The 26,196-nt window shown below is 38.4% G+C and overlaps 3 protein-coding genes across 7 annotated transcripts; 2 read left to right on the forward strand and 1 right to left on the reverse strand.

Annotated features, from left to right (window-relative positions):
* Positions 1–98: 98 nt before the first annotated feature.
* On the reverse strand, positions 99–6,814 carry LOC100254543 (F-box/LRR-repeat protein 4). 5 transcript variants are annotated; one of them, XM_010651541.3, is made up of 9 exons: positions 6,668–6,813; positions 6,213–6,500; positions 5,324–5,569; positions 4,330–4,736; positions 3,553–3,738; positions 2,915–3,107; positions 2,374–2,450; positions 1,489–1,639; positions 99–576 (listed from the first exon to the last, which is right to left on the reverse strand). In XM_010651541.3, exons 2-9 carry the CDS (start codon positions 6,477–6,479, stop codon positions 265–267), a joined length of 1,839 nt encoding a protein of 612 aa, XP_010649843.1. In that variant the 5' UTR covers positions 6,480–6,500; positions 6,668–6,813; the 3' UTR covers positions 99–264. The 5 variants fall into 5 exon arrangements, with proteins under 5 accessions (XP_010649843.1, XP_059592812.1, XP_059592813.1 ...); XM_059736829.1 differs by having other exon boundaries at positions 99–573; positions 6,668–6,811; XM_059736830.1 differs by having other exon boundaries at positions 1,504–1,639; positions 6,213–6,814.
* Positions 6,815–8,751: 1,937 nt separating this feature from the next.
* On the forward strand, positions 8,752–25,451 carry LOC100249442 (uncharacterized). The gene is made up of 11 exons (XM_002279138.5): positions 8,752–9,190; positions 17,948–18,112; positions 18,193–18,311; positions 19,224–19,298; positions 20,510–20,603; positions 20,710–20,769; positions 21,122–21,187; positions 21,276–21,374; positions 22,515–22,559; positions 22,971–23,073; positions 23,172–25,451. The coding sequence occupies exons 1-11, from the start codon at positions 9,068–9,070 to the stop codon at positions 23,258–23,260; spliced, it is 1,038 nt and encodes a 345-aa protein (XP_002279174.2). The 5' UTR covers positions 8,752–9,067; the 3' UTR covers positions 23,261–25,451.
* On the forward strand, positions 23,963–25,243 carry LOC100244278 (uncharacterized). Its single transcript, XM_002279075.5, has one exon. It carries the CDS (start codon positions 23,963–23,965, stop codon positions 25,241–25,243), a length of 1,281 nt encoding a protein of 426 aa, XP_002279111.1.
* Positions 25,452–26,196: the final 745 nt, after the last annotated feature.

The following is a 26,196-nucleotide window of genomic DNA, read 5'->3' on the forward strand; positions in this document are numbered from 1 at the left end:
CTTCCATTTTATTTTCTTAAGATCCAAACAGGGCCTTAAAAGGACCAAGATTTTCCTTTCTCGAGTGGCAGATTGGTTTCCTTGAAAAGGAGATGGAATAAAGTAACATGAAGTCTTTATTTAACGACATTTTGTGTACAGAGGATTACACCTACACTCAACAAAAGAAAAAAAGGGAAGGGATAACTAACAAGATTAGGATACAACATATTTCAGCTTTGATCCTGGGTTTGGTGTGTTGAGCTAAATAGTAAATACTAAAAGTCAGTGCGGGATTGAAAGGTCCACACATATGTAGGAGATGACTGAGCCTGCCCTTCGTCTAGTTCTCTCGCTCACTTTCGACTTCTCGACCAGGACCTTCTTTATGTTCGGGCAGGTTGAGACGACGGTGGCAACTCCGGCTGTGGTTATGCCTGGGCAATAAACCATGTGGCAGGTCTCAAGCATGGTGCATTTTTTTACAAGATGGGCTAGTCCCACGTCGGTTATTTGACGACAGTGTGATAGCACTATGTCCTTCAGTGATGGGCAACCTTCTCCTATCTCGGCCATTGCCATGTCTCCCAAATTCTGCTAAAGAGGGAAAATAGATCAAACGAGTAAGCTCAAGATGCACTGCAAGAGAACTCAAATCTTAACAAGCCAAACAATTAAAATCAAATTATATTGATCATTTAAACTAACATTTGTTATATTATCTGTGAGATGACGGTGATGTTTTAAGATTCTATCCCACCACGCAAAATAGAAGTGACGTGTATGTTGATAATTACTCGACACCTCGTTACACTACCATGCATCAAAGGCAAGTAATAAAAGACTATTGAGGCTTGCCGTTTGCTAAGCAGCAATAAGCGAGATAAGTTAGTTTCCACTTGTTCTTCGAGCATAATTTCTCGTGTTTCTCAACGCTTTTATCAGCAGATTTGGTATTACCTTGAAAGAGGCATGTTTCAGAAGTTTTCAGACCTAAGATTGGCTAAAAACTGAGTTACAAGAGAAAATGATTTTGATGAAGTTTTGAGACCTTCAAATAGGGATTCAAGGATTTATGGACATGTTTCTATTTTCATGATTTCCATAAAGAAATTACAGCTGAAGTTCGAAGGAAAAATAGGAAATCAGTTGCTCTGAATCAAATAATACAAGTGAAAATATGTACAAAAGAGGTCCAGAAGTTCCTTTTATGGATTTTTCTTTTATTATTTTAGGCAGAGTTGCGGGTTAGTAGGGTGAAGACAATATCAGACCCTAACAGGGATCCAAGCATCCAGATCAATGCCAATAGGCTTTAGCATCTTGAAATACATCTACAGAAATCCTTCTGTTGCTAAAAGTTCCATTTTTTTTAGACAACAGACCAGCAGGTTAGCAAGGTGAGGACAGTGTGCAGCCCCCAAGGGGCACAGACACATGGATCCAGATCAATGCCAATAGGCTTTGGCATCTTTACACACAAGAAACAGAGAAAGAGAGAGAGCATACCTGAAGAACGCTTACATCTAGGTAACTGAGTTCTGGGCAGCCTCTTGCAATGGCTATTATTCCAGCATCACCAATTTGGTGACAACCACTGACATTTAGATGATTTAGGGAGCAACCCTGACCAATAGCAATAAGGGCATCATCTCCAACCCTGGTGATCAATAGTAATGAACAAGATCAGGAAGAATAATTCAGATAAGACGTCCAATAACACAATGAAGATGGCATCATCCCTTTGCCAATTGTGTGTAACTTTGCTCACAAAGCGTCTAACAGAAAAGGCAAAAACAAGCACCATGTTTTTTTTCCATTATGGGGCTTCCAACTTGGACGAAATATACAGAAAAACATAAAACAGACATATTACAAAAGAAAGTGCCAGGTTTTTTTCATAGTTGCCTCATGACACATCATAATGAACCCCTTTTAAGCTTGAAGAGGTTGAGTTTTGAACTCTTAAAGTTCATCCTAGTCTAAGGATCAGTATCCAGCGTACTAAATTACTAATCAATATTTGGCTGTGCGATAACCTGCACTTCCACATCATTAATGGCACCATAAACTACATATACGGCTCACCACATCTTCCCATATGACAAACAAGCAAAGAGGAAGAGCAAGGAGAATTTTCATTCAACTTCTGAACATAAAGAACATATGAAATTTGATGGTGCCATAATTTGCATATTATAACCACAAGCAAAAGCACAAAAGCATTATAAACCTCTAAGAAAATGAGACCATAAGAGAGAACTGGAAGAAACTGCATATTAGATTGTACTTTATCCAGTAGCAGAGTTCCTCAGTTAAAAGGATCCAAAAAAAGGGTAAAGAAGCATGAAATTTTTGAGAGAAGGAAGGACAAAGCTGATCAGAAGTTTTTACCTATCACAAAATCGAAGGCTAAGATCTTTGAGTGATTTACAATTCTCACCAACAGCTACAATTCCCTTATTCCCAATCTATATGACAAAAAACAAACATGAGATAATCTCTAAAACAAGATGTATTTACCGAATGTTAAAAGCAAATATTACTTCTGTCAAATGTAAATATGAGTTCCGCTAAGCATTTTAATCATAAAATATGTAACTATTGTATGAATAGTTTCAAGTAAAGAGAAGGCTCCAAATAAAAACCAATAATTGCAACCTATGTTATATGGGTGTTAGGTGCAGGTGTGTCTAGGTGTCTAATTCTTCACATCTCAAATTTTAGGATACAATAATTTGGGTGAAAATGAATTGTAGTAGAACAATCTTACTAAATGTGCAAAATGAATGAAAAGAATAATTTAACACTATAACAGTACCTATCAAAAAATAATAATAATTTAACACTATAACAATAGAATCATGACAAGATCATCAGTAACCCATTTGGCAGGAGAAAGTAAGAACTAATAGAACTAGATGAAGAAAAAAACCTCATAACAGCGGCGAATGTGAAGTTTTTTCAAGTTTCTGCAGCCATTAGCTATACCACATATGGCATCGTCTCCAATACTCGAACAATCCACCAAGTGAAGAGCTTGCAAGAATTTGCAGCCCCTGCCTATTTCAAGAAGTGCATTATCACCGATTCTTTGGCAATACAGCAGAGCTAACTCAGTCAGGCGCCTGCAATTCATAACAAAGAGCCATAAATTAGCATCATTACAGAAGATCAAAATATGGAGACCTCCAGATTAAAAACCAGTGTAAAAAAAATGGATATATTTAGCCACCCGCCAATAATAAATTTTATAAACAGCAATACAGCTTGATGCAATAAACATATAAACACAATAATAAATTTTATATTAATCAGGAGCAGATTATAACACCAATGGTTTCACTATTGTAGAGTTGATTTATTCTTACGATATGATGCATTTAAAAGAACATTTTAAAAGATGTAAAATCATCATGAAAAGCAATATTAATATGTAGCAGAAAGGAAAGCTCACAAAGCCTCAAAGGGAGATGTTAAATAGAACTTCAAAAAAGGACTTTCAGTTAATACATCCATATTGTTACCACTAATGACACTTAACAAGATTAAGCCAGTGAAAGAGATACATACAAGCAAGATTTTCCAACAGACGCTAGTCCAAGTGTTCCAATATTGTGACATCCATTAACTTCAAGATGTATAAGTTCAGAACAACCAGTTGCAATTGCCTCCAAACCCTTGTCACTCAAGAAATAACAGTCACTTAGAATAAGATTCTTTAACTTCTTACACCCTTTTCCAATAGCTGATAGACTCCTGAAAATTTATTGTACAAATGTTCAGAACATGAGCATCAAGAAAATGTTTAGCCACGTCACAATTAGCAGAATTAATCACAGAAAATAGGAAGACTTAAACCTTATCATTTTTAAGAGACAAATCAGTGAAATACAAAAAGGTACAATGAGGCAGAGGAAGAGATTCATCGAAAGATAATCCAATGGCACTTCCAAAACTAGCTTAAAAACTGAATGACTTTTACCGAACCTCAATCTGTGATCATTTAACCTGAAGACCAGATACGATAATGTTTTAAGCACAACCTAAGTCATCTCATGTTTTCATGAAAATTCATAACAAAAGAAAGACAAGAAACAAATATTAATAGAAAAATAATTGTACGTGCTTGTAAGCCTTGAATGTCTTCATGTGGTTGACAGCACAAACGAACAAATCAGTCAATAACGGGCATTTAATTGCACAATAAACTTAATAAACTTGTAAAAAAAAATAAACGGCTGGTTTTAGTTGACATTTCAGGTGATTTACTTTAATTAGGGCAACTATGGACGAAAAAAAATCTAAAAATAAATAAAAAATAAACAAAATCCATGAGAATTAACTGACCTGTCGGTGAATTTCTGGAAGCTGTACAGAGCCAACACTTCCAGTGATAAACAACAGGTGCCAACAGCTTCCAAAGCTTCGTCTGTCACATTAATGCATAGTAGTTTCAGAACTTTCAAAAGACGGCAACCTTCCGCCACAGCAAGCACCCCTTCATTGTGTATGAATTCTGAATCCAATGACAACGTCTCAAGAGATCTGCAGTGAGACCCCACTGCTTCCAATGAGATATCAGTTATTTTTGCACAAGCTGCAATACCAAGAACTTTCAGTGATTTCCCACAACCAATTGCTAATTCAACCAAACCCTTGTCCGTCAAGCCTTCACAAAAACGCAAATTCAAATCTTGAAGTTCCTTGCAACACTCCCCAACAGCAGCTAGACCTTGATCTCCAACATAGCAACCCTAAAAAAAGTAACAACAAAAGAGAGGGCATCAATTACCGCACGTGACACAGCATGCATGATAAGCTAGAGATGGAAAAAGGATGTGAAAAGAAAGTAGTAGACCTGCAACTGCAGTAGACAATCCATTCCATATGGATCATGCAGTATCAAAATCCCAGAAAGAACAAATGATTTATCCAATAAAATTAAAGACATTTCCAAGATTGTCGTCATTACAGGTACATTAGCCTTAAAACAACCATCATAAACCATGGAAAGGGTAAGAATTTGCAGTCCTCAGTAAGGAACTTTAAAGCATAATTGTCACATTAGAGCCCCATATCAAGCTCAAATTATCGTTGACATTTGAGTCCAAATGTTACTGAAGGGATAGTAAAGCAAGATTTCAAACTACATTAACTAGGTTTAGAAAGAGAATGTAGGAATAACAAATGATACATCACAATAGTGGAAATAAGACTTTAAATATTAAACCCAGTTTAAATGAGCTCACGTCAATCAAGAAGTCGGTTAAATATGTGGCTTAATATGATATCTCATCATTAATATCTAAAGAAAGCCTTAAGTTGATGAGTATAGATTCACCTGCAAATCTAAAGATCTCAAGGATCTACACTTCCCGGCAAAGGATTGCAAGCCCATACTAGTTACATTAGAGCACCATATTAAACTCAGCTTCTTAAGTTTGGTAAAGGCTTCACCAAGAGCAATCAATCCAGCATCTGAAAAACAGTTTGATTCCAACTCACTGTCATCAGATTCACCTCTCTCAATCATATAGTGCAGGTTAAGAGAAGAGAGTGTTGATTGGCTGCCACCCCGTCTTCTTCCCTACATAATAAATTTGAAAAGAAAAATGTATCAAATTCTTAACAATTGAATCAATCAAATAGTAGATCATTGTCCAAAATTCTTTCATGAGGAAACACCAGAGAAATTAGACTAAAATATGTGCAAATATGTAATGGGGCTATCCACTTGCAACTGAAAATGGGAGTTATAAGGAATGGTTACCATCATTGTGAGCAAAACCTAATAGTTAGTGTATGCAAACCAAAAAACGAGAGGGTGTCATTGCATGGTAACAGACGGAGAATTTCAAATCAAACGTATAAAATTCAAAATTCTAACCGTTTTTATTGCCCTGCATTTTACGCAAACAAAATGGATCATCTAAGTCCTTATACTGCAAAGCAATTTTAATTTTTTTTCCACCTCCCGAATTTTCTTGGCACCCAAATGACATCCATCTCCGTACACCACGACGAATTAAAAACAAAACATTACCCTTTCCCCATAACTATAATTTCCCTTTTCTTTCGCACATTTTCCCAGCCACTAAACGGACCATACAAGTCCTCACACCGCGTACCAAATTCACAAGACGGTAAACGCCCTTCCTCCGTAACTTAAATCCAATATCTCCACCCTAAAAAACATGAAACCCTAACATCCCAGACACAACTAAACTTACCAACTGAACCGGATGCGAGACTGAGAGCCTCTCGTCAACGTAAAGATTCTTGACATTGACAAACCGCCTCGCCAGCAGCTTGACGAACGAATCAGGGCTGCCGGACGCGCCGATGCGGAGCGTGCGGCGACTGTTGCGCTCGAGGGCGAGCCAGCGCTTGCAGACGAGAGCGCAGGCGTCGCGGCTAGACTTGGAGTGCATGTGCCGGAAAATCTCGATGATGAGCTCATCGGGAAGATAGGAGTTGATTAGATCGTGGCCTTTCATTGGCGACGACCAAGCCTTTTCCTGGCTAAAAAAAAAAAAAAGAGGAGAGAAATGTGAAGAGGACAGGAAGAATTGGAGATACAGCAGTAGGACTGGCGGCGGCGGTGGCGGTGGCGGTGGTTTAGGGGAGAAGAAGCGGTGGAGCGGGCGGTTGGGGAAGAGGAGGAATATAGGTGGGCTTTATGTACCTGCTTCTGTAAGCTTCCTGTGTCTCTCGGCCCTCAAGGCCAAATAGCCAACACTCCCTCACTTTCTTTTTTTGACTGCTTTTCGATAATTATATCTTCTCCATTCGGACCAAAAACATTTTTTCCTTCTCCTTCTTCTCCTTCTTCTCCTTCTCCCTTTGCCTGCCTGTCTTTTTCCTTTTCTTTTTTTTTCCCCTCTCTCCCTTTTTTTCTTTCTCTTTTTTCCTTGTTTCCAAAATATATGAAATTTTAATTTAACGTCAATATTAAATTTAAGGTAAAAAAAAAAACAAAAAAAAAAAAAAACAAAATCCGAAAACATCTAAAGTTTTTTATGAGTTGTTATTTTTATTTTTTCTTTTTTTTTCTTTTTTCTGATTTACTTTAACAATTTTGTTTTTGTATTAATTTAAGAATAATTGGAGTAAAAAAAGTCAACTTGGTTTCCAACTATATAAAATTGTGATAACCAAAGTTTTTTATTTTTCCCCAAATAATTTAATTAAATTTAAAATTGTGTAGAAAAAATAAATAAAAATCTTGTTTTATTTGTCGCCTAATGGTGACATGGAAGGAATGAAAAGTAAGACGGAAAAAATGCACCAATAAATAACAGTATAGAGACACAATGAAATAACACAAGAAAAATAAGTGATGCATATATTTATATAGAAGATAAATATTGTAAGTGAAATGCATGACAAATAAGATGTTTTTAAAAATAGTTCAACGTTGCATTAAAATTTGATGTTTTTTAAATAACTTAATATCACATCAAAATCACAGAGATAAAAAATGAAACAACGTAAATAAAGCATACGATGAAATTAAATCCTTTTAAAAGGAAAATTAGATCTATGATAGTTAAACAAATGATGATAATGGACGAACCTACCGACACATGATAGTCCGTACCTTAAATCCTCTTAAAAGACATGATAGGAAAATGCGATATTTTTATACCTCATATCCCCCCAAATGACTTGTACCTAACATCTTCGATGAATAACATTACTACTTGAGAATGTGAAATGATATATACGTGCTTCACAAACATAATTAATCAAGTAAGCACTTTTAATAAAATGTTTTTGATATAAACTTATTGCATCCATCTTAGATATTTTGAACAATAAATATATATAGAAAGTCGTTTTAATGAAAAATGTTTTTTTATCTTTATAAAGGATTTCCACTTACTCAAACTTGGTCGAGCTATCAAATAATCACTTATTATAATTTTTTTTCTACTATCACCCGATTTGAGCCATGTTTCATCATTGTTAGAGAAGTGCATGACAAAGCAATTTATCTTTTAAATAATTCAATATGACATTAAAATCATATATTTTTCAAATAACTCAACATCGCATTAAAATTGCACAAGCAAAAAATGAAACAACATAAGCAAAGCATACGATGAAATTAAATCATTTTAAAGGAAAATTAGGCCTATCATACTTAAACAAATGATGATAATCAAAGACCTATATAAACACGATGGATATTTATCTTAAATCCCCATAAAATGCATAATAAGAAAACACGATATTTTTATCTCTTAAATCCCTCGAAAAGACTTATACCTAACCTCTTCAATTAATAAACCGACTTATATATGCATATATATCACAAACGTAACTAGGCAAGTTAGCACTTTTAGCAAAATGTTTTCAATACGATCTTATTGCATCGCTTTGAGATATTTTGAACGATAAATACATATAGGAAGTTGTCTTAATGAAAATGTTCTTTATTTTTAATAGAACATTTCCATTTATTTAAACTTGATCAACCCATTAAATAATCACTTATTATAGTTTTTTAAAACTTTATTCAATTTTCATTTTTAAAAAATAAGTTACGGATGGAAGATGATAATATATTTTAATTGTTAATTTCATTTACTTCATTTTAAGTTTTGAAAAAATACACTTATTTTATTAGTTTGAAATTCCATTATATATTTTAATTTTAAATAAATAGAGACTAGATGTATTAGTCGAAGCCGACAAAAAGGTGAATGAAATCAACCCGATATTTTTAAGAATACAAAACATCTTTTAGAATTGAATTTTTAGAGCCTCATGCCATGGTAATTTTTTTTTTTTCCTTGCGTTTTCCTTTTTTTCTTACCTTATTTTTTCCATCCGTCCAAACACAGCAGTGTTAGAAAGGTAGATCCCCGGCATTCTCCTGGAATGTCCAGTCAATAATTGTAAAATCCCAAAATTGATTAAGGTAGAAAATCACATTTAAACAACTACCCATTACACGAACAGGCGATCTACACCCGGAAAGCTTCAAGGCGAATCAACCCAAATTCCATTTCTCTGGTGAAACATCTCCACAGACGGAGGTGATCTTCCGTGGCAAAAGTGGGAATTTGGAGAGAATCCCATGTCGTTCTCCTTCTTCAAGGCCTCCAGGCCTAAAACCCCTCAGGAACTCGTGAAGGCGATCAAGGACAGCCTGATGGCTCTCGACTCCAAAACCGTTGCTGAAGTTAAAGCCCTTGAAAAGGTTGTTTCCCTTGTTCATTTCCACGCAGGACTATTTTTCTCTGCATTGACGATGAATTTCTCACTGGGTACTTTGATTAAGTTAATACAACATGTTTTTTCGATTAATGGGGTTGCTTGTTTTGGGGCTTAGTGGAGGTGGCTCTACCGCATTCATCGATCGTCGATTAAATTTAATCCATTGGTGTGCTGTGGTGCTTGATAGAGGAATATCCGAGTCGGGTTCTGTTTGTTGGATGCTACAATTGGGTACTAGCGGGGGAGGGCTGTCTGCATGAAATGGACACAATGTTTGAATTTTGGATTGAGTTCAAGGAATTTTCCATGTATTGACGATGAAATTCTTAAATGGGTACTTTGATCAAGTTAATATAGCAAGGTTTTGTGATTGGTTGGATTGCCTTTTTGGGTTCAGTATAGGTGCTCACATGGGGTTGTATTGCATGCTTTTTATGTCTTTTCACCACATTCATCATTTACTGATTAAATTTCATCCATTGGTATAGCATAGTGCTTGATGAAATATTTGAAGTGGGTTGAGTTTGCTGGATGGAACAATGGGGTAGTACCGCATGGCAGGGAAGTGGTGTCTGTTTGAAATGTAAATAATGTTTGTACTTGGATCGAGTTTAAGAATGTTTCCTATATCAGTGATTAATTTCTTAAATTCTGATTAAGTTAATATGGTACAAATTTGTGATTGATTGAGTTGCTTTTTTTTTTCGTGAAGGCTTAGTAGAATTCCTCAAATGGCATTATATTGCATGGTCGCTGTAAACTACAATTTTTGCAGCATATTCATTGGATTATAGATTAAATTTCATCCATTTGCATGCTTTGATGTGGGACCTGTTTGCTGGATGCAACATTTGGGTAGCAACATGTGGCTAGGGAGTGGTTCAAGGAAATAGTGTTTGAATCTTGGATAAGCAATGTTTGATATCAAGTTTGGCAGTGATCGAAGTTTAGCAGGGTTTAGGGCTAAATTCATTATGGACTTATCACTTCCCTTTTAATCTTACCTCCAGTGAATTGAAGACTCATATCTAAGGCTATTTTAGAAACATGAACTTTGGTAAGAAATTTTTTTCTTAAAAATAGTATTGCCATTCCCACAGAACACTATCTAGTGAAACTGTCGTTCAATGGCTTTTTGGGTGGCTGGGCATGCCCCAATTCTATGCTTTATAAATATTTAAAGATCTTGGTTTTGCTTTTTGGAATAGAGAGTTGAGTCTGGTAGGATTTAGAGTCAATTGAGGACATAGTGAGGGAATTTTGTATGAGATGGTTTGTCACAGGCAGAAAAAGGAGGGAGTTGAAGGTGTAAAGAGGTGAATGAACGACACAACTCTAATGGAGTTGAATTTCAAATAGAATCCATGCAATTTACCCCATGTTATTGGGATTCGGTTGATGTTGATTTGAATTGTGTGTGTTTTGCACACATCGATTCAAATTGGTAACAAATAAGTTTGTATCCAAAAAATATACAGAAAAAAAGGAATGCAAAAAAAGGGAATTAAAAGAACAGCATAATAACGTGACAGATGAAAACTTTGCTACATGCCATTGTATGAAAATGCTTTGAGGCTTTCCTTTAAGTATACCTAGACCTTTTGTTCTCTGCATGCACAAAATTTGTTAACCATGTCAGTTCTAATGTTCCTGTTTCTGCTAAGGACCCATTCCCAAGTAAATAAACACTGTTATATGAGTTTATCTCTGGATGTTATGATCTCCATGCGTTGTCAAGTCAAGCAAGTTGGATGATTGCAGGTGTCCCAATTGTCACCATGTTTATTACTTCCTCAAGTTGGAAGAACTGAAAAACCAAAAACACCCAAAATTGCCACTTAATAGTAGAAAAATAAGCTTGTATTGTGACTTTGTGAAAATATTGGATAAGTAGCAGAAAAACAATTTCTTTCCAATGCTCAAGATGTTAAGGGCAATGGATCCTCTTGCCCATTACTTATTCATAACAGTAATGACAGTAGTACCTCAATTTTTGCAAGGGGTTGTTGATGGTGGTCTCATGAAAGGGTACAAGGTGGAGGTAGAGGAGGCAAAGGGGTTGAGATTTCACACCATGTGTTCTAAGGCATTGTCTGGCTTGAAGGGTAACCTAGTTGAAAGTGATTTCATTCCAATTGGGAGGGTGGATGGGCCTGAGAAGTTGGCTAATCATATGGGCCATAGAGTGGGGAGTCTTCCCACAAAATATTTGTGTTTACGAGCCCAAGGCTTAGCGGGTGGTATTTTGGTTTGCTGGGATAAAAGATCTTTGGAGCTGTTGGAGATGGAGGTGGGTAATTTCTCTATATCGTGTAGGTTGAAGAATGTTGAAGACGGAGTGGTGTGGATTTTTACTGGAGTTTATGGGCCGTGTAACAGGAAGGAGAGGGAGGAGTTGTGGGAGGAGTTAGGTGCGATAAGGGGAATTTGGGAAGAGCCTTGGTGTTTAGGAGGGGACTTTAATGTTACCTTATCTCAAAGGGATAGGAGCAGGCAAGGTAGCCTTAATGGAGCAATGCGTAGGTTTGCTCAGGTGGTGGATGACCTTGCCCTTATTGATCTCCCTTTACAGGGGGGTGTGTACTCTTGGAGTGGGGGCAGGAGCAACCAGACTTGGGCTAGATTGGATCGCTTCCTGGTATCCCAGGGTTGGTTAGATATTTTCAGGGGGGCTATTCAGTGTAGGCTTCCTAGGCCTACCTCTGATCACTTCCCCATTTTGTTGAAGGGGGGTGGGATGAGCTGGGGACCCTCTCCGTTCAGGTTTGAAAACATGTGGCTCAAGGTGGATGAGTTTAAGGAGCTCCTTCGGGAATGGTGGCAAGAAGGGGAAAGAGTAGGAAGGGCTAGTTTTAGAATGACTGCTAAAATGAAGGAGATGAAGGAGAAAATTAAAGTGTGGAACAGGGATGTTTTTGGTAGAGTGGAAGTGAACAAAAGCTCAGCCCTTCGGAAAATTGAGTTTTGGGACAGGGTGGAAAGTGGTAGGGACCTCTCAGAAAGAGAAACGGATCTGAAAAATGAAGCTAAGGAGAACTTCAAGAAGTGGGTTCTTTTGGAAGAAGCCCATTGGAGACAAGTGTCTAGGGAGCTGTGGCTTAGAGAAGGAGATAAGAATACAGGGTTCTTTCACAAGATGGCTAGTGCCCATTGGAGAAATAACTTTTTGGACAGAATTAAAATAAATGGGGTGGAATTAGTGGAGGAGCAGGAGGTAAGGGAGGGGATTGTCAAGACCTTTCAGCACCAGCTAAGGGAAGAACCAGGGTGGAGAGCCGACTTAGAGGGGCTGCATCTTAAAAGTCTTGACCTTAGTGAAGCTGAAGCTTTGGAGCCCCCCTTTACTGAAGAAGAAATATTCTCTGCTCTGATGGATATGGATGGCGATAAGGCCCCTGGCCCGGATGGGTTTACCGTGGCCTTTTGGCAAGCTTGTTGGGACTTCGCTAAGGAGGAGATAGTAGAGCTGTTCAAGGAATTTTACGATCAGAAGTCATTTGCCAAAAGTCTGAATGCTACTTTCTTGGTCATCATCCCAAAAAAAGGTGGGGCTGAGGGCCTACGGGAGTTTCGGCCTATCAGTCTGCTAGAGGGGCTGTACAAGCTTATGGCCAAAGTGTTGGCCAATAGGCTGAAAATGGTGTTAGACAAGGTGGTTTCGGCTGATCAGAATGCGTTCGTGAGAGAGAGACAAATTCTAGACGCCTCTCTCATAGCTAACGAGGTGGTTGACTACTGGCAGAAGAGGAAAGAAAAGGGGTTGATGTGCAAATTGGATATTGAGAAAGCCTACGACAGCATCAGCTGGAGCTTCCTTATGAAGGTCTTGAAAAAGATGGGCTTTGGGTCGCGTTGGATGGATTGGATGTGGTGGTGTTTTTCAACGGCAAAATTTTCTGTCCTTATTAACGGGGTTCTAGCAGGCTTCTTCTCCAGCTCTAAGGGTCTGCGCCAAAGAGACCCAATTTCTCCTTATCTTTTTATCTTGGGCATGGAAGTGCTGAGTGCACTCATTAGGCGGGCAGTGCAGGGGAACTTCATTTTTGATTGTAGGCTAAAAGGTAGAGGGGATGCGGAGATTATGGTGTCTCATCTGCTCTTTGCAGACGACACTATTCTCTTCTGCGAGGCCAGCAAGGATCAATTAACTCATCTTGGATGGATTTTGGCGTGGTTTGAGGCGGCTTTTGGGCTTAGGATCAACCTGGCCAAGAGTGAGCTGATTCCAGTAGGGGAGATTGATAATATTGAGGAAATGGCGGTGGAATTAGGCTGCAGAATTGGAAGCTTTCCGGTTAAATACTTGGGGCTGCCCCTTGGGGCCCGACACAAGGCCTTGTCCACGTGGGACGGGGTGGAGGAAAGAATGAGGAGAAAACTTGCTCGTTGGAAAAGGCAATACTTGTCTAAGGGCGGGAGAATCACCCTTATTAAGAGCACCTTAGCTAGCATTCCCATTTATCAAATGTCCATCTTTAGAATGCCTACTAAAAGGCTTGATAAATTACAAAGAGATTTTCTTTGGGGAGGGGGAAACACGGGTAGGAAAATCCATTTAATTAATTGGAAGGTGGTGTGTACTCAAAAGGAGAAGGGGGGTCTTGGTATTAGGAGGATGGGGTTATTGAACAAGGCCTTATTGGGCAAGTGGATTTGGAGATTTGCCGTTGAGAAGGATGTCTTGTGGAAGAAGGTGATCGGGGTGAAGCATGGGTTGGAGGGCTGTGGTTGGAAATCTAAGGAAGCTCGGGGGCCCTTTGGAGTGGGAGTTTGGAAGGAGATTTTAAAGGAGATGAGCTGGTGCTGGAATAACATGGAGTTCAAGGTGGGGAGGGGGACTAAGATCATGTTCTGGACTAATCATTGGTGCGGCGACGAAGCGCTGTCCCAAGCGTTTCCCCAGATTTTTGCCTTGGCAGTGGGCAGAAATGAATTGGTGAATGATGTGTGGGACCCAAGGCTTGGCCAAGGAGGGTGGAATCTCAGATTGGTTAGAGATTCTAATGATTGGGAGCTAGTGTTAATAGAAGATTTGCTCTTTTTGCTAAGGGACATCAGGGTAACCCTAGAGGAGGATTCAGTGCTTTGGAAAGGAGGGGATTCTGCCAGTTTTCGGATTCGGGTGGCTTACAATCTGCTGGCAGCCCCTAATCCTCTTGTTTTTCCGGGAAAAAATATTTGGGTGGATAAGGTCTCAACCAAAGTGGCTTTTTTTTGCGTGGGAGGCTACTTGGGAAAAAATCCTCACGTTGGATAGGCTGCAAATGCGTGGGTGGCAGCTTCCAAATTGTTGTTTTTTGTGTGGTTGTGAAGAGGAAAATGTAAATCACATTCTTTTACACTGTACAGTGGTTAGGACCCTTTGGGAAATTGCCTTTGCCTTATTTGGGGTTCAGTGGGTGTTTCCAGAGAAGGTCAAAGAGGTGTTGTTCTGTTGGCGGGGCCCTTTTGTGGGTTAAAAAAGGAAGAAGATATGGAAGACCATTCTGTTATGTATTTTTTGGACGGTGTGGAAGGAAAGAAATAGGTTAGCTTTTAGAGGGGGTCTTTTGGCTATTCAGACTCTTAAGAATTCTTTTGTATGTAGTCTGTGGAGTTGGGCTAAGTTGTATAGGGGAGAGGAGTCCTCTTCACTTCTAGGCTTCTTGGAGTGGGTAGCGGTCCCCTAAGGGCTGGTGAGGTGTTCCTGTTTATGTTTTTTTGGCCTTGTGGCTGCTTTGTATACCTCTTGTATGCGGTGCGGCCTTTCGGCCTTCTTTAATATATTTTCTGCTCTCGCTTATCAAAAAAAAAAAAAAAATTTGTGTTTACATCGGGGCGTCATTAAGTCTCCTTTGTTGTAGGATTCAGTTGAGAAAAGATTCAAAAGAGGGCTGACTTTTTGGAAATGGCAATATCTTTCTAAAGGTGGGAGCCTTGCCCTTTTGAAGAGTACCTTTCTACTTTGCAAATTTATTTTCTGTTGGTATTTATAATTCTAGAAAGGCAAGGAGCAACAGATTAGAAAGGATTAAGAGGGAGTTCCCATAGGCGGATGGGGAGGCCACTTAAACAACAAGTATCATTTGGTGAGGTGGTCTGCTATTTGGTGTGATAAATCTGATGGGGATTTGGCCATTAGGAAACTAGTGCCTCTTGACAGAACTTCACTCGGAAAATGACTTTGGAGATTTGTAGAGGTGTGTGACAGCTATTGGAGAAAGGTAATTGTAAAAAATATGGGTAAACAGAAGGGGGATGGCGTTCCATAGAAGATATAGAAGTTTATCATTCAACTCTATGGAAGGTCATTTGGAAGGTGGGGAATATATATATATATTCTTGGAGGACACATTTTTCAGTGGGTAAAGATCAGTGGATCAAGTTTTGGCATGACTACTTGCTTGGAGGGGGTCCATTAAAAGACCACTTTCATGGGTTATTCAACGTTCTTGTTCACAGAGAAGCTTGGGTGTCACATTATTGGGATGGGTGTTGTTGTAGTCCAAGTTTACACCAGTAACCGACTCGTGGATTCATTTTTGCAGATGCTTAATACCTATTCTGTCTCCAATGATTTATCAGATGAGCTAGCATGGAGGACAAACCATACTTCTGTTTTCAGTTGGATCCTGTTGTGTTTCTTTGACTATAGGAGATGTTGTCGCCTTCTCATGTAGGTTAGTATGGAATCCTAGGGTGCCGTCTAAGTTTGGTCTTTTTGTTAAGCTGTATGGGAGAAAATCCTCACCGCAGACAATCTCATAAGAAGAAGATGAATGTTGTCTCTGTGAGCATGATTCCGAGTCTACCAATCATGTCCTGATCCATTGTGACTGGGTTTCTGAGCTGTAGGCTTTGGTTCTCTCTAGTTGGACTGTCTTGGATTCTTCCCTGTTCAGCTAGAGAGGTATGGTTTAGCTAGCAGGGAACCTTTATGGGTGCTCAACTTAAGATTGGTATGGAAGCTGATTCTGATGTCTGTTTTGGACTTTTAGGAAAGAGTGCACTACCATGATTTTTCAAGGGTTAAATGGTACTAGTCTAGCTGTAAAAAGTGGGCTTAAGGACCTTGTGTGTGTCGTCCAATTGGGGGTTGGATGTTTCACTTTTCCTTTTCTCTAGGCATGTTTCATATAGACTGTGTAAATGATTGCAACCAATTTTATGTTAGGCACTCTGAAAATATATTTCCATTTTTTGCCAATTAATATACATATATATATATATATAGAAAATATTAGTTGACAAAAGCAGTAATCCATCAAAAATATGCTTTGTGCAAGCATAACTTCAGAAGTTCACAGAAGGAATGTGAATATTAAAGTAAGAAAGAAACCTGCATATGTTAAGCAGTCATAGTAGACACTGCCCTATTTTTGGCTCCATCACTTGAATGAACTGCCATACTTTGCATTTTATGCATAAATCAGCTTCAAGAAAACCAGTATTGATTGTCTTGTAGTATAACCTGCTCAAAATCAATTAAAAAAGCCATGAAGTTTAAAGTTTCTCTCTTTTCAAATTGTAATCCCAAAGTCAAGAGGACATGAATCATGTTGGAAAAAGGAAAAGTCCCTTTGCAACAAGTTGTGTCTTGCACCACCCTTCACTTCTGTTAGATTTCAGTTCCATCTTGTAGACCCATTGGGCATGTGCGTCAGGGTTTCATGGTACAAATTTTCAATTATCAATTTGAGCAAATGCTTCTAACTTCACCTGCATTGCAAATTTGCAATTATCCATCGTCCATCCCTGAGGTTTGATAGTTGTGTTGGAGTTGTCTTCCCTTAGCTGAAGTAACCATTGGATGTAAAGGATTGAGAAACTCCAACCTCTGTTGAACTGGAAAGTCTGCAGTGAAAATTCATACTGGAGTGTTAAGAAGTTATCTCCCAGAGGGAATCTCCAATTAGTGGAATGACAATTGATATTGGACTCCAAGTAAAGTTGGGTCCATATTGAAATGGTCTGTTTTAGATGAGTCTGAAGTCGGGCTCCTGTCAACTGCTTGTAGGCCTAACTTGCTGTATAATAAAAAGCTGGTGATGTAAGAAGATTTGCTGACTCCAAATGTTCCAGTGACATGAAGAACTTGGATGCTGACTTTGCAATGAACCATTACTTGGTGTTGAAAGTATCTTATGTGCTGAGCATGAGCTAACCAATCATGCAAATTTTGCTCGGGAAAAAGCTCCAACTGAACTTGCAGAGAGACTGCAGCTTGTTTTGATTAGAGAAGCAAAATGATTCTCATGGAAAGCTACAAATCAGGAGATAAAAGGATGACCAATAGGGGGAGAGCATCTTTAACATACATGATGTTGGCTATAACCTAAAAAATATTTGCCTCAAATTCCTAGTTCCTTTCCCAAGAACTAAGAACTGATCCTTAAACTTGCCGCAAAACTTATCCTGTTTATTAAATTATCCATATAGGACTGCAGAGAGGAGTTCATTGTTTTCTTAGATTTGGTTATTTTGATGAGCAAATAATCTAAGTTTGGATACAAATTGTAAGCATTGCATTTAAGTGATAAATTGTACCTAGTCACTCACAGTTTGTAGTTTAAATTCAAAATTTACTGCCACTTGAAGTAAGGGTTGAATATCCTGGGAGATCTACTTTCCTATATTTCAAGATTTTGGCACCGTTAAACTGATGCTTAGGATGCCTTTCCACTTCTCATTGTTCAACCATTTCCTTATCATTAATTGCAAGTTTTGTTTTGAATATTGATCTTATTTTGTTTCATGACAGGCTCTGGAAGAAGTTGAAAAAAATTTTGTAACAATGAAATTTATGCTTTCTGGAGATGGGGAGACTGAACCAAACATGGAACAGGTTTCCCAGCTGACACTAGAGATCTGTAAAGAGGATGTTCTTGCTCTTCTAATTCACAAGTTATCTATATTGGGATGGGAAGTAAGTTATCGTGATTCTAGCTTTCTATCCATTATTTGGCTTATCTAACCACATTTAATGATATATTTCTTCTGACACAGGCAAGAAAGGATTTAGTCCACTGTTGGTCCATATTGTTGAGGCAGATGGTTGACTCCAGATATTGTTGTGTTGAATACATTGAGAACCATTTTGAATTGTTAGACTTCCTTGTTGTGTGGTAAGATAATTACATGTGTCTTTTTTCAATATACCCTATCTTTCCTTTCTATTTTTTAATAATAAAATAAATAAATAGTAAAAAAAAAAAAAAAGAAACATTTTCCTGGCCACCTTTGGATTTCCCTTAAAAAAGCCTATTCATGCATCTAAGAGCACGCTCATACTGTGTAGACACTCAATATGGAACAAGACATGCTTACTCTATGGATTTGCAGTCCACTATCTGATATTGACCAATTTAGGAGATGAATTATAATTAAAAGATAGCATGAATGATGAAAGGCCAAGGAATTGGTGTCATTTGGTGGGACTATAGTACCTCACATATTATCATGCAAAGAAATGATATGGAACCCAGATTGTTGTCTTGCAAAGTGATGATTGAGGAAGACAACTGGGCTGAGAGATAATTTAAAACTGTTTTTCTGGATGCTACAATAATTTAAGAAAAACCACATCCATGTTAGGTTCTTAAACATTAACCAAGATTGAGCATAAAAAATTGTCAATTAGTGCCTGCTAGTAACTTCATTATTAATGCTTGTATCACCTTGCTATCATGAAACAATCATTTTTCTTGGCATAGCCATAAATGAAAACGAAAAGCTTAGTTCCTAAAATTTAATTTTCTTAATTATTATACATGGATGTGTGTAGTTAATTAGGTTGGATAGAATTCTTCTCTTAATATTCTTTCTTGCGTGAGATTATATTGGATATTGAAATCCTACTATCATTAGCCTATATAATCATATAAGTAGGGAATATGCATATATTCATCCTTTTTTTTGGTCTAATATCCTTTTCTTGACTGTTTTTATAGTTGTATAATTACAATTGGGCAGAATGTCATTATATTAATTAATTTGTGTAATCATGCAAGCAACTTATTGTTACCTTTTCCAAGCAGTTATGACAACAAGGAAATTGCTGTGAATTGTGGAAATATGTTGAGGGAATGTATCAGATTCCAAACTCTAGCAAAGTAAGGCATTCATTCTTTTGCTTGCTTTGTTATGGTTTCTTGGGGTCTTGAAGAAGCTGTTAATATTTTGAGAAAGAAGTTACATTGTTACTGTCGCAGTAGCGATTATTGCATTGGAATCTATGAAAAAAATTATTGTATTGGAAAGTCGAAAGAGAAGGAACTTAGAAGAGCAATGAAAAGGAATTTTCATCTGTGCAAGTGGGTTTGATGTTTTAGCAATGTTTCTAGCTGATGGAGTTTCCAAATAATTGATGTTATCATTAATCCTCATAAATTTTTACTCATGATGGCCTACCTGAATTATGGTTTTTAAAGGCTTGCAAGAAAAATGCCTGGATTTGCAACATTACATGTTCAAATCCTTGATGCTTGTGCTTCATACCTCCAAGTACAAGCTGACCTGAGAAAAAGTCCTCATTCTTTATGAGGCCCTGTATGTTCTTTTAACTTTATTAAAGCAAGATTAGCCATATATATTGATAGATGCTATCCATTGCCATGGCCAATAAAATGGTTTGAAATGACCCAAGAGTGTGACCAGTATGTTAAGAAGCTTGGCAGGCCAATTGCACTTGAGGCTTCGCTCAAGTGGCAAGAGGTTTGGATGGTTATGGGAGAGGTTCTAGGTTTGATTCTGTGTAACAGCAAAAATAAAAATAAAGGAAAAAAGATGCTTGCAAGGCCAATCTAAGTGCCAAGATGGCCAACTAATCTCAAAAGAGCCTTGCCAGGCCTATGTAATGTCTAAGAATGGCCACATAGCCTAAGAAGAGTCTCAACCTAAGGCCTTTAAGGTCCATGTAGCCCTAAGAGTTTTCATAAGTCAATCTAATTTAGGCCATGAGTTAGGACTCATTAGTAATGTCAACCTAATGGTCATCAAGGCTATACTAAGGAGTGTGCCCACAAGCCCTATTATGAGCTTGAAGAGAAGGTGAAAGAGTAAACTGGGCGGACCTAGACAGATTTCAGTCCTTTGAAGGGCATGCCAGTAGTAAATTGAAAAAAAAAAAAAAAAAGCAGGCAAAAGTCCTAGATGGTTAAAGCAGGGATACACTAGTAAAAATGGAGGAGAAATATCTGAAAGAAGAGGACAAACTTTCTCCCAATAAGGGGAACCATCCTCACAAAAAGAGAGATTTCTGCTTATCAAAGATTGGAGCTAATTTCCATTTGCAACCATTTAATTTTTTGTAATCTTCTTTCAGATATATATTGGAGTCTACAAGCTTTGAGTTGTTCTTCAAATTTGTGGAGCTGCCTAATTTTGATGTTGCTTCTGATGCCTTTTTGACCTTTAAGGTCAGATCTATGAATTTTTTAGGTTCTGATATTTATTTGTTTTTGTTGTCAAATTTGAGGTCCCATGTATCTTGCCATTCAACATCCTTAGAGAAATGTTTTGCAGGATCTCCTTACGAAACATGGAAATGCAGTTGCTGTATTCCTAACTGCTCATTATGATGAGGTTTGTTTGTTTTTCCTTATCTGTCATGGAATATGATTCAGAACATCTAGACAGTGATAAATCATAGTTTAGCTATGTAAAACTATTCTGATTATTGAATGCTTTCACCTAGGAGATATTCTTGGTCAAGAACTTTTTCAAGGATGATTCTGATCATCTGAAAGTGCCTGTGCTTTAAGTAATGTCATACTGCAGTTATTCCTTATTGTCTGCACCTGCATGGTGCAGGTAAATAAGAAAACTTTCTTCACGTTCATCTTCCTACGTTCACTGAAGATGCTCTTCACATTCATTGTGTTATGTTTGCTGCCTATTGTTCTTTTAGCTTATCTGATTAGATTTGTTGATCCAGTTCTTTGATCAATATGAAAAGCTTTTGACCTCTCCCAACTATGTGACAAGAAGACAATCTTTAAAGGTTAGTTGAGGCTTATGATTTGACTGATCTGCTTCCTGTAATTATTTTAATCCATAAGGTGTTAATCTTAAAGTTTTGATGATTTTAGCTTCTCTCGGAATTTCTTTTGGAGCCTCCAAATTCCCATATAATGAAGCGCTACATCTTAGAAGTTCGGTATTTGAAAGTTATGATGACATTGTTGAAGGTACACAATGATCTTTTCCTTTTTGATTTCTGATGTATATGATCTTACTCTGTTTACATGACCTGTAGGATGTGCTGCACTTGGTCACACTGATAAGTATTTAGTTGCTGAGGATGAGTACCACATCATATCGTCTAACTGAGTATTTATTTGGAGAACATTCCTAGCACTAATTTAGTATATATAATGATTTTTTACTTCTGTTAAGAATCATTTAGTGCTGCAGTATTATATAGTCTGATCACAAGTATATACATGGTCTGTGGTTCTTCATGATGTTAGCTGGTTCAGCATTCAGCAAAACTAAATTCAGTCCTATTGCTAATATCCCTTCATACAAACATGCTTGGAATTTGCTTAAGGTTTTTTACTCTGCCCGTCTTCTTCTCTCTAAATCTGGTTTGCTTCTTAATTCTGGTTCAACTATTATTTTCACAATTACCAGTCCATGGGCATCAATTTAGAGGACAATTAAATTCCACTTAAAACTTGTCATCATTGTGCATTTATCTGCTGGTCTTTCATCTTGTTTTATTCTGTTGCTACTTCTTAGCCCGGGAATCATACCCACATGTTCACCCAATTTTTGTGTCATGACCAGAGTCAAGACTACCCTGATTGTACAACATGGGGTAATATTTTACTTTTTGTAGTAAGATGGGTTGGTAAGATGCAGTGTGTTATGTGTGTGTGTATTGGAGGCTGTAACTAAATTTTTTTCAGTAAAATGGAAATTTGGCCTGTACTAAGTTCATTGGCTGTTGGGATAATGACATTAGTTGCAGCCATCAGAGATATGGGGATAAAGCTGTCCATCCAACTAAGATTGGTCCAGTAGCATGTAAATGCAGGTCATGTCGTAGCAGCATGTGTGCTGGGCAGTGCCATGACTGGATGTATACTGGGCTGTGCCATGCTCATGCTGGGTGGGTATGGCAGTGGACAGTTAGCTGTTGGTGGGTTCAGGTCTTGAGCTAATTATATTAGCTTTTCATGGACTTGTGGACCCTAAGCTATAATGGTCTAGTCTGTTTCATTTTTTAATACATACTTGGAACTGCTTGACTTTAGTTGTTCCTTTCTCAGTAGTTTTAACATGTTTGTTTTCTTGTTTGTATTTTTTTCTGATATTTTGAGCAGGATTCAAGTAAAAATATCCAGATCTCTGCTTTCCACATTTTCAAGGTGCTGAATTTTCTTTCTTTCCCCCAACATATGCCAATTGCTATTCTTTATCCCTGCCCACCAGGAGTGACTACATCATACTTCCCCCAACCTAGAAACTACCACTTATGATACATAGGATTTCTACTTTGATTAACGTCCTCTTATTTGGTGATCATAACTGTATGTAATTTTCTTGCATACCTCAGTGGTTAAAAAAGTATGCTGAAATGCCTTTAAAATGTTTTCAAGGACTATGAGAATCATTTGCACTTAAAAATTCCACAAGTTCTCCCTTCTACCAAAAATTTATAATGTCAGTTTCTGCAAGTGCTTCTAATTTTTCTGCGTTGATCACCATCCAGATCTAGGTTCTCAGCCATGAATATTCAAGTTTCCTAATTCAGTTTATTTGTCTTATTTTACATGCAGATATTTGTCGCTAATCCAAACAAACCCCGAGAAATAAAGGTTATCCTGGCTAAAAACCATGAGAGATTGCTGGCATTGCTTCAGAGTCTGTCTGGTGGCAAAGGTAAACCTCATTTGGCCATCATGTCTCTTCCATAATCAAAACTCACCAAATTTCACTATCTGCTGCGACCATCGGTGCTAATGTATTACGCATTGCAGGAGCTGACGATGATCAATTCGAAGAGGAAAAGGAACTGATCATCAAGGAAATTCAAAGAGTGTCTCGTCTACCCAATCTTGTACACTAGACGCCCCTTCTCTTAGACTCTTGTCTTTCCTTTTGTACTAGATCTCTAGTCCTTCAGGCTTTGCTTCCTTGCTCAATATTTTCAGGGGAAAGAAAAAAATAGAGAGAGCATGTATTGAAGATGCAGAATACTAGTAAGTGGGCACTGTTGGAGCACTAAGGGGGCACCCCTTAGTGCAAGCCTGCTCTTCATCAGTGAAGGGACTGTGTGAGATGGGATTTGGCTACCATCCATGGTGGGTGATGTGGATTTGCAGTCATCTTATGTGTGTGTCTTAATAACAAGAATCACCCATGTGGATTTCTTTAAGATTGCCTTGTTGGCATTGTCACATACATGGCCATGAGAAATTAAGAAAGGTGCCCACGTGGCATATTCTAGTCTATAAATTTTTGGTTTGCCACTGATAAGCTCTTCTTAATGACATCATTTTTACAAAGAAATCTTACAATCCAAAGATGATTGTATGAATCCATAAAAGATGAATGGATGATTATTTATTTAGGCTTGTCATAAGGTAAAGAATGAATATAAGCAAAAAATTTGAATGCAGTTGCAGGCTGCGGGAGAAGACCATGTGTCCCACTCATTTTTCTGATGGTAAAATTGGGTTTCCATACACGTGATGGGTACCAGCTCATCTCTTTCTATATAGTGGATCCTCCCAAACCCTGACCCCATTATCCCTCAATTCTTCCGGCCATGAACTTCTTCAAATCCGTCTTTGCCGACGACCCTGAGCCTGCTTCCGACCCACCCCACAGCGCCGCCCACCCCGATCCGGGCGATGATGAACCCAATCACCGAAACCCTAATCCCAATGCAGCCTGGAGTTTTGGGGGTCTGATCAAAACCCTGGCCTCCAAATCCGAGTCGGTGATCGAGAGCTACCGCCGCGATATCGAGGAATTCGGCACGGGTCTTAAGAAGGAGACGGCGGTGATCCGCGACGTGGCGAGTCGCGCCGTCAAGGACCTCCCGGCGTCGCTTGAGGTTGGGGCGTCGGTGGCTCAGGATTCTCTCGAGTCGGTGGGGCAGGCGATTGATGATATCGGGAGCTCGGTGTGGCGAGGGACGGCTGAGATCATCACTCACGGTAGGGATGCACTTCTCGCGGCTGAAGAACACGATATTGATTCTCCTTCGGATAGTAGTAGTCAGCAATTGAGTAGTCAAAGTTTGAGTTCGCAGCGGTACAGTAGGTTTGATGTGCAGTTGCGTGCAATTCAATGTGATGAAAATACCTACCGTGAAGAACCTGAGGACTTGGATGGTTTCAGTAAGTGGAAATTAGGGTTCGTGTTGGAGGATAAGAGCGCGGAGATTGAAAATCTGTCGGAAGCGAATGGGGTAATGGGAGAGATTTACAGTAAGGTAGTTCCCAATGTGGTTGATCACGATACTTTTTGGAGTAGGTATTTTTACAGGATTCATAAGCTTAAGCTAGTCGAGGACGCGAGAGTGAATCTTGTGAATAGAGCGATTGCCGGGGACGAGGAGGAGGATTTGAGCTGGGACATTGACGATGATGAAGATGACGAGGAAAAGAGTAATGGGTCTGAGTTGAAGAGAGAATTGAACAAGGAAAATTCTTCTGAATCTGTGATGGAGCAGAAATTTGTTGAGAATTCACAGTTGGAGGAGAGTTTGAAGAAGGGTGTCGTTCATGAACAGGCCCCTGACGAGAGGGTGAATTCAGATGGGAGATCTGATAGTGACAAGTCAGAAACAAAATCTGAGAAAATGATCTCAGAGGGGAGGACTGATAGTGTCTCGATCGTTTCAAGCCCACCTTCATTGCCGGAGGAAGAAGACCTTGGATGGGATGAGATTGAAGACATTGGAAGCATTGATGAGAATAAGGTGGGTGTGAGTGGGAGCCCTGCTAATAAAGCTGATCTGCGAAAGCGACTAAGTGCTGCAGAGGAAGACGAAGATCTCACTTGGGATATTGAAGATGATGATGAGCCTGCTAAGTCTTGATCAAACCTCAATACCAGGGCAAGACAATATATCTACATCTACATATATAAATATATATTATGATTTCATTGCATTGGATAAACTACACTCCTTGATGGGTTTCTCTAGGAAAGCGTTTATTTACATTTCATGTCATTGTTCATCTGCAGCTTTTAGTTTATTATAATGTAAATCTCTTACAAGCTAAAAATTGTTTATATTCATGTCATGTCATCACCATCTCTTCATTTTCCCTCAATTTGAAACTTGTCTTCATCTCATTCCCTCTAACATAGCTCCTTGTAAATCATGTGCCATATATCATCATCCAAGTTCCAAATTCATCTGGGACATTCTGTTTCTCTTCTCTAATTGATTAGGTAGCTTCTTATTGGAACTCATTACTGCTCTTTGTTTTTAAAAACGTCAATACTTGGGTGTTTCCCTTTGTCTCTTGCTTGCCTTCAAAGGCATGGACAGAACCTGTGCTCGGTTTTTTATTTATTAGGAGCCACTGACCATTCACCTCAACCCAGCTTAAGTAGGCAATCTTTGGAGGCCAATTACCTTAAATGGAGCCTTGCAGTTGTACCAAATTAATAAACGGGTGTAATGCAATTAGATCCACAGAAATCTTATTCCTACCCACCTCACTCCACCTGATATAGGGGAAAAAAAATGATCCCTAAACAATTCTTTTGGTCTCCTACTTGTCTGTATAGCAACTCTTAACATCTCCATGAACTGAGTTTTCCCTGGCCACAACTGATGTTGATGCTGGGCCCTTGTGAATTTGGGAAGGACTAGAATGTGGAACCAGCTGTGGGATTGGGTGAAATGTAAAAATCATAACAACTATTTGCTTGGAAGTTACACATTTGGAAAAAGGGGAAAAATTATTCCTTTCCTTTAACAATGGTGTTGCGATCTTTGAACAAATGTGGTCATATTTGGCTTAATTGATCCATGTGAGT

Source organism: Vitis vinifera, chromosome 5, assembly GCF_030704535.1.
Source record: "Vitis vinifera cultivar Pinot Noir 40024 chromosome 5, ASM3070453v1".
Taxonomy (NCBI): Eukaryota; Viridiplantae; Streptophyta; class Magnoliopsida; order Vitales; family Vitaceae; genus Vitis; species Vitis vinifera.